The sequence below is a fragment of the Vigna unguiculata genome, chromosome 10 (genome assembly GCF_037176805.1).
Source record: "Vigna unguiculata cultivar grain cowpea cultivar isolate G323 ecotype 2 chromosome 10, ASM3717680v1, whole genome shotgun sequence".
Lineage (NCBI taxonomy): Eukaryota > Viridiplantae > Streptophyta > Magnoliopsida > Fabales > Fabaceae > Vigna > Vigna unguiculata.
In genome coordinates, this window is record NC_140801.1 from 34,875,635 (window position 1) to 34,883,947 (window position 8,313).

The window sequence follows — 8,313 nt, forward strand, 5'->3', positions numbered from 1 at the left end:
GCTTCGTGAAGTTGTTCCGACGTGATGTGATGGTCAAAGATGGTGGTAACAACACACTGGCGGCATTTAGGGTTTTGAATGGTGGTTAGGATTTCTGATTTGGGAGAAGGTTGAAGATGATGATGTGGCACACTATGGTTGGTGTAGGTGTATGTACAAGGATCATGGCTATGTGTCATGTTGTTATTAGGTTAGAAAGTACATTTTTTTTAAATTTGCGATGCACATTAGGCCTCGGTTCTCTCTAGAATCGAGGTAGTAACCCTCGTATATGCCTCGGTTCATAACCGAGGCATAAACATATCCCTTTTTTACCTTGCCAGTATATGCCTCGGGTCTAAAATCGAAGCCAAAAATTCAAAATAACCACGACATAATCTCTTCCTTGCACTAGTGATGCTTCATCATGCTGGAATCCTCAACGCATTTGCATCATTCCAAGAAGATCGAATTAGTTTTCTTTCACCACAAGCGAATCGTAAACCCAAACAACAAAACGCGACAGTAATAGTGAACTAGAACGTGCAACCACCGAGGAACCACCTATAGCCACACATCTGAATCAGAAAACCTGAGCGCCTTCATTGCTAAACCTCTCTAACGCAAAGAAACTCTAATTGTGAGAGAAAAAAAGGACTTTCCATGTGGCAACCCTCATTGAATGGTCAACGTTTTTGAAAGATTGCATAATAAGGAATGTGACTTGAGTCATACTAGAGTTTTTCGGTGTCTTTGCTACAATAGCACTTTAACTGCTAATAGACGCAAGTTTGACCCTCGTGCTGATATTGGTGTCTTTTTGGGTTTTAAAATCAATACAAAGGGATATGTTGTTTACAACCTCAAAACCCATGACATAATTGCTTCCAAAAATGTTGTGTTTTATGAAAATGTGTTTCCTTACTCAAAGCATTCTAATAAAATCAATGATAGAGTTAAAAAATCTTTTCCTGCTTCTCAAAATTATGAAGATGATCTTAATATTGAAGAAATTGACAATACTGAGCTAAATTCTAAACCTAATGATGTTGAACCCACTTTTGAAAATACCAACTCTAGCGATACATATTCTTCTAATAACAATCTTGAACATGAACACATTCAAAGTGATGATAGAAATAATCGTAATATCAGAAGAAGAAATCCCCCTTCATATCTAAAAGACTACCACATGTTTTGTACTGTTTCTAAAAATATAAGATATCCCATTGAAAATTTTATCTCTCATGATAAACTTGCTCCTAGCTTTAAATGTTTTATATGTTCTATTGATCTAACAAAGAACCTAGTACCTATGAGGAAGCTGTTAAAAGCAACGATTAGCGTGTGGCTATGAATGATGAGATATTCGCTATAGACAGGAATCACACTTGTACCATTACCACTCTGCCTAGTGACAAAATATTTATAGGGTGTAAGTAGGTCTACAAAATAAAGTACAAATCGAATGGAGATATTGATAGATAGAAAGCTCGCCTTCTCGCAAAGGGGTATACTTAGAGAGAAGGATTAGATTATCTCGATACTTTCTCACCAGTTGCAAAGCTCACAATGGTTCGCACCTTGCTTGCTCTAGCTGCTGCAAGAAATTGGCACCTTAAACAGTTAGACGTCAACAACGCTTTTCTACATGGGGACTTGAACGAGGAGGTTTACATGGAGTTGCCACCGAGACTTCAACCAATAGGAAACAATCAAGTATGCAGATTACACAAATCGTTGTATGGACTTAAACAAGTCAGCCGCCAATGGTATGAATTTCTTTTACTTCATGGTTATAAACACACGAATGTAGACCATTCCCTTTTCATCAAGATTATTAACTCCAAAATCACTATTTTATTAATATACGTTGATGATATTGTGTTAGCTGGGGATGACTTACAAGAAATAAAAAGCATAACCACTCTTTTAGATCAAGCTTTTAAAATTAAAGACCTTGGGAATTTAACCTATTTTCTTAGTCTTGAGGTGGCGAGGAATGCAAAAGGTATACATCTCTCTCAGCGGAAATAAGTTATAGATCTTCTACAAGAAACCAACATGTTGGCTTCTACTCCAATTTCAACACCTATGAATTTTTCAAAGTGTCCTTCTACGAAAAATGGGGAAGCTTTATCTGATCCTACATCATATAAAAGACTCATTGGTAAGTTAATATATCTCACTAGCACACGACCTGATATCATGCATGTCGTTCACAATCTAAGCCAATATGTGGCTGCCCCCACATCCAATCATCATCAAGCTACCCTTCGAGTGTTATGTTATTTGAAGCAAGCTCCTAGATTAGGGTTGTTCCTTGACCCCAATAGCGACTTCAAAATCACTTGTTTTAGTGACTTTGACTATGCCAGATGCCCAAACACGAGAAAGTCTATCACATGGTTCATCATCTACCTTGGATAATCATCCATCAACTAGAAATCAAAGAAACAATGTATAGTGTCTCGCAGTTCCTCTGAAGTAGAGTATAGGGCTCTTGCATCAACCACTTGCAAGTTATAATGGATCCTCTACCTTCTTTAAGACCTTAAAATCCAACACCCACAACTTGCTCTTTTGTTCTATGATAATCGTTCAACTCTCCAAATTGCATCTAACCAAGATTTTCACGAACGCACGAAGCATATAAAGATAGACTACCATATCGTTAGAGAAAAAGTTCAAAATGGCACCATCAAGCTTCTTTCCATCAACACTAAAGATCAACATGCTGACATCTTCACTAAAGCTTTAGCTCCTTCAACCTTCCATGGGCTTCTCTCCAAGCTTGGCATGTTAAATATACATGCTCAGCTTGCGGAGGGCTCTCAGGATATGCAGAATAACAACACCTATGCAGAGTAACTGCACCACACTCAACATAGTCAGTTTTCAGTTTTTCTGTTATTTTCTCTTTCAAACTCTTTCTATAGCTTTGTTTTCTTTCCTTTTTGTATCATTCTAACTTTCTATTCAGAAATAAATTTCTTTTCTCTTGTCTATTCTCCTTTCTCTGTGTTAACGTGTGCTACCATGCATAGTCACTGTAAAGTCTTCACAACCATCACATCAAGACTGGGTTTCTCTAGTATCTCATAAATCTTAAGGGTAATAGAAATTGTAAAAGTATGAAAACTGACAAAAGATGTTTCAGAAGGTGAAGGAGAAGCAACAAGATTGATAGTAGAATAAGTGGACGACATTTTGCCAAAAATAAAATGACCCTATGTACCATGAAAGACTTAGAGGAGATAAAAAAAAAGGGAAGGAAAGAGAGAACTATGCAAAGATGAAAATTGTATGGTTATTACACAAAGAAACAAGAGCTATACAACTTAAATAGAGATACAAGCATAACAGTTTTATTTTAAATTACTAAAAATATCTTAATTTATTTGCTATTCTATTTTGAAATTTAACAATTATAACTCTTTTATTGTTTTGATATTCAAGAGAATAATATGTATATCCTTTTAATATTATATTCTTGATAATAGCATACTTTTTTATGTGCTCATGAATTGCTTGAACCGATGAATAATATTAATTTTCTATTTGCTTGCATTTTCCTCATACAATATTTAAACCTTAAAGAACATTTGCTTACTTTTATAGTATCTTACGTAATTCAGTTTATTTATTTTGAAAACCAATTCCGCTTTTACACTCTCCTTAATTATTTTTCCTTCTACTCTTTCAGTAATTCATTTAACACTCTATCTCAATTTGATTCTAATTTAGGTCACTCTTTTGTTTAGTATTTATTGTTCATCTCTTAACATATAAATATTTTCTTCTCTGCCAGCAGAAGTTAAAAAAAAAAAAAAAAAAACTGGTGTAAGGGTATATCAGCAATGATCTCAAAGAAGAATGTGCAAATTTAATTAGTAAAAATTAAAACTTACCACAATGGTTTAAGATTATCAAAAGAGTATAGCAATCAATACTCAATATCAGAAAAGTAATGTAAAAATTATAACTTATTTCTCACTCTTATTCAGCACAAATCATATGAAGCAAGAGATTAGAGAGATTTAACAAGCATTCCAATAAATTATAATTCTCACACTTTTGACACAGGCAATGAGCAAATCACAGAAAAACTGAAGAAATGCATAGCTTCCAGTTACAGGAACAAAAGAAGAGAAGCAGAAAATGAGTCACTCTTGAAGTCATTTATTTACCTCCAGTATACTTCAGCTAAGTTTATTTTTTCCCAATGCCAATGATTCAACTTCACTCATACTCAAAAGACCATGAAAATTTTCCATCAATTAAAACTTTTCCCTCCAACATTTAAGCTTCAATTCCCTCAACCCCATCATCAGAATCACTTCAGGAACAATAATGAAGCCCCCCAGTGGAAAATTTCCTGTCATCAAAACCTGTGTTCTACTTTTCCTTGTCATCTTCTTGTATGCAGAGAGTTTCAACTTATTAATTTTCAACCTCAAACCTTGTCCTACAAACAGTGCCAAGCCTAAATCCAGTAAGTCCTCAAATATTCTGAACATGTGTTGTTTCTTCTGGTGTTGTTATTTATCATCCTTCTTCAGACAAAACTTTTGTCAATTGTAAAATGAAAGTGAAAATTGTATTTGACTCTAATGCATATTAATGATGTCTCATGTTGTGGTTTGTCCAAAAGATGATAAAAAGACACAAGAGATGGTTCCTAATCCTAATGCTGGATGGTTTAACGATGGATTTGTTTATGAGCCTGAAGAGTGCGATTTTAGCAACGGAAAATGGGTGTTTAACAGTTCAATAAAGCCTCTGTATTCAGACAACAGTTGCCCTTACATAAGTAGGCCTTATTCTTGTGTCAAGAATGGGAGGGTAGATTCTGACTATCACTATTGGGAATGGCACCCAGAAGATTGCCCCTTGCCCAAGTAGGTCTCAAACTTCATAACATGCCTACATATTATTATGATTGCAGAACTAGTCTTATCTATCTTTTAACTTTCAATTTCTCTCCTCTAAAAGACATTCATTAGTAGTAATCATAGATTATCATATAAGGTTTCAACTATTCTCCAAGCATAAATTATTAGGCTATTTGGCTTAATAAGTTCTTTTTTTCAACATTTGAGTGGTTCCTTCCATTAAATTGTTGTTGACACTATTTAGAAAGTGATCACGTGTGAGTAAATCTTGATGTATACTTATTCAATTCTTCACTCTATCTGTTTCTACTCACTGCATTTACTTTCTTCGGAGGTGACTGAGAAGATATGGTGAGTAGAAACAAAGAGAATGAAAGGTTAGAGAACCGAAAGTCACGAACACTTGTTTACCTTAAAACCGATTTAATGGAAGGAATCACACTTATTTCTTTTAAATAATTGAAACTGAATTGTGGAGAAAAAAATTTGAAAAGATGACATTGAATAAATCACTTAAATATTGCAACAAAAATCTTATTAAATTATTTTAAAATAGTTCAAAGTTATCTAGTTTGAAAGAATATGTAGAGTAGTTTCTTCTATAATCAAAATTAAAAATTACAAAACTTTATAGGTTTAATCCAGAGTTAGCTCTCAAGAAGCTTGAAGGAAAGAGGCTGCTATTCGTAGGGGATTCACTGCAAAAAAGCCAATGGGAATCCTTTGTGTGTATGGTTGAATGGATCATACCAGAAAAGCAGAAGTCAATGAAACGAGGGACTCATTCAGTCTTCAAAGCAAAGGTATTGATATCATAGATTGATGATGAATCATGTAGATTAAGCACTAATAGGTTAAACATATGCAACTTGATTCTGATAACGTAAATGCAAAATAAAACGTAGAACTAATAACAGTGATTCTTAAATCTTTGACATCAGTATCAGTAGTGTGAATCAAGATTCGTGTAATATTTTTAATTGAAAATTTAAGTATAGTCTTAATTTTGTATACTCTGTCTTGAAAATTCAAAAACTATTTATCCTTGTTTATCATTTAGGAATACAATGCCAGCATAGAATTCTATTGGGCACCGATGCTTGTGGAATCCAACACTGAGTTCTTTACCATAAGGGACCCCAAGATGCAGATAGTAAAAATTGATTCGATCATGGATCGTGCCAGAAATTGGACAGGGGTGGATATCCTTGTTTTCAATACCTATGTATGGTGGATGAGTGATATTAAGGTTAAAGCACTGTAAGTACTCTTTAATTTGAACCTAGCTAAATGCTCTTACAATCACCTAAAATAATTTATGTGGATAATTATCATTTTTTTTAGAAAATCTAAACGTGAGTTTAAGTTTTACATTAAATAAAAATGAAAAAATTCAATACCTTACAAGAAAGCCTCGTAAACTCATGATGATTGTAAGATTTTATATTAAAGGTGATGTCAAGTTTCTTTGGTTTAGACCAGATGGTATTGGTGATGAATCTTCTCGATGAATTCCCTCCAAAAAAAACCCTTAATTTTCTGCCACATTCATTCCATTTTTGTTCATGATCATTTTCTTCCATGAAAACTAAGTCATCTATGACTTTGATCTTCAACCAACACCAAAGGTTGAACTAACTATTTAGTCATGTAAGTAACTCTTATTTAGGAGAATCACTGTAATATAAAAACATAAATCCAAAGCTTATTGAATGTGATATTCAAAGCTTGATGCTTTTTACATGATAGATTAACATTCTAGTTGAATTTTCCTTTTGTGTTTAAGTCATGACACTAGTTTAATCAAAGGGAAAAAAAATGTTGTGGCTAATGTGTGTCTTGATTGCAGATGGGGTTCATTTGGCAATGGAGAAGAAGGATATGAAGAATTGGACAATCAAATTGCATACAACTTAGGTCTAAGGACATGGGCCAACTGGGTTGACTCAACTGTTGATCCAAACAAAACCAGAGTTTTCTTCACAACCATGTCCCCAACACACACAAGGTCTTAACTTTAAGCTTTATCTTAATTTCTTCAAGTTTTAGCCTCCAAAACTGAACCTTGAAGCAATGATTTGAACACAAGCAACTCAAAAAATTTTGAAACCAATGTGTGATGTTTTCAGAAGTGCAGACTGGGGCAAGAAAGATGGTGTGAAATGTTTCAATGAGACAAAGCCAATAGGGAAAAGGAAGCATTGGGGAAGTGGGTCCAACAAGGGCATGATGAGGGTGGTGGAAAAAGTGGTGAAGAGAATGAAAGTGGCAGTGACATTCATCAACATAACTCAGATCTCAGAGTACAGAATTGATGCTCATTCCTCTGTTTACACTGAAAGTGGAGGAAAATTACTGAGTGAGGAGGAAAAGGCAAACCCTAGAAATGCTGATTGCATTCATTGGTGTTTGCCAGGAGTTCCAGATACTTGGAATCAAATATTTTTGGCAATGTTGTAACAAATACAAGTGCAAGTCTATTATGCACATGCATGCATGAATTTTACTTTATCTGTGTTCTGATATGAAAATGTCTTAATTTTAAATAAATACTTAAATTACAACAGGGAAGAACAGTATAACATTAATACATTTGAGTGAGACATGTAGTAGTGTTCTTAAAGTTCTGTTACTACAATTTTTTTTTTTTTATTTTGTAGAGTTTTCATAAAACATATATAAAAAAATGAAAATTTTTGTTACTTTTGTATACATATTTTTCAAGTTTAGGAGAATTTGTTAGAAAAGTTTTATGGAATACGAAGAATTTTAATAATTAATGTTTGGACGCTACCAATCTTCTCTAAATATATATTTAGTTTCTAAAGTTATAAGTATTTTTATTTTTAGTTTTTAAATTTCAAACTGATATTTAATCACTATTATTTGAAAACAGATGGTTTATTCATTCTGTTTAAAGCTTTCGTATTTGAACATCGTCAAAATTGAATATTTTGAAAGAAACAGAAATATAGCATGATTTAGATATCAAGAACGCAAAATCAAAATAAATTCCTATATAAATTATCTGTAGTTTAATTAATAGCGTAAGCGAAATATCTAATAATATTTGCGAAAAAAGGGGATTAAAATATGATTTTTAGTTATGGAATTAAAATAATTAATTTTAATTTTCGGGAAGTATAGCAAACTTACTTTAAGTTTAAAGAAATAAGAACACTGGAGCTATAAATTTCAATCTGGCAAAGGCACCGCATTATCCAATGCGCAATATGAAATTATCGGTATCATTATCTATACTTATTAATGAAAAGGATTGACTATGTAACTTTCTCGTAACTTATCTTGTTGTGTTCATATTTTTGTATTGATTTTATATTTACTAATATAAATTATTTTAGAAATTTTATAATTAAATTTTAAAATTTAACTAATCATCTATAACTATTATTAAGGAGAATTGATTTTGTAATTATCC

At 33.0% G+C, this 8,313-nt stretch overlaps 1 protein-coding gene across 1 annotated transcript; it reads left to right on the forward strand.

Moving 5' to 3' along the window:
• Positions 1 to 4,316: 4,316 nt before the first annotated feature.
• LOC114167508 (protein trichome birefringence-like 3) lies at positions 4,317 to 7,424 on the forward strand. The gene is made up of 6 exons (XM_028052606.2): positions 4,317 to 4,474; positions 4,634 to 4,880; positions 5,509 to 5,677; positions 5,935 to 6,134; positions 6,724 to 6,882; positions 7,004 to 7,424. The coding sequence occupies exons 1-6, from the start codon at positions 4,333 to 4,335 to the stop codon at positions 7,332 to 7,334; spliced, it is 1,248 nt and encodes a 415-aa protein (XP_027908407.2). The 5' UTR covers positions 4,317 to 4,332; the 3' UTR covers positions 7,335 to 7,424.
• The last annotated feature ends 889 nt before the right edge of the window (positions 7,425 to 8,313 follow it).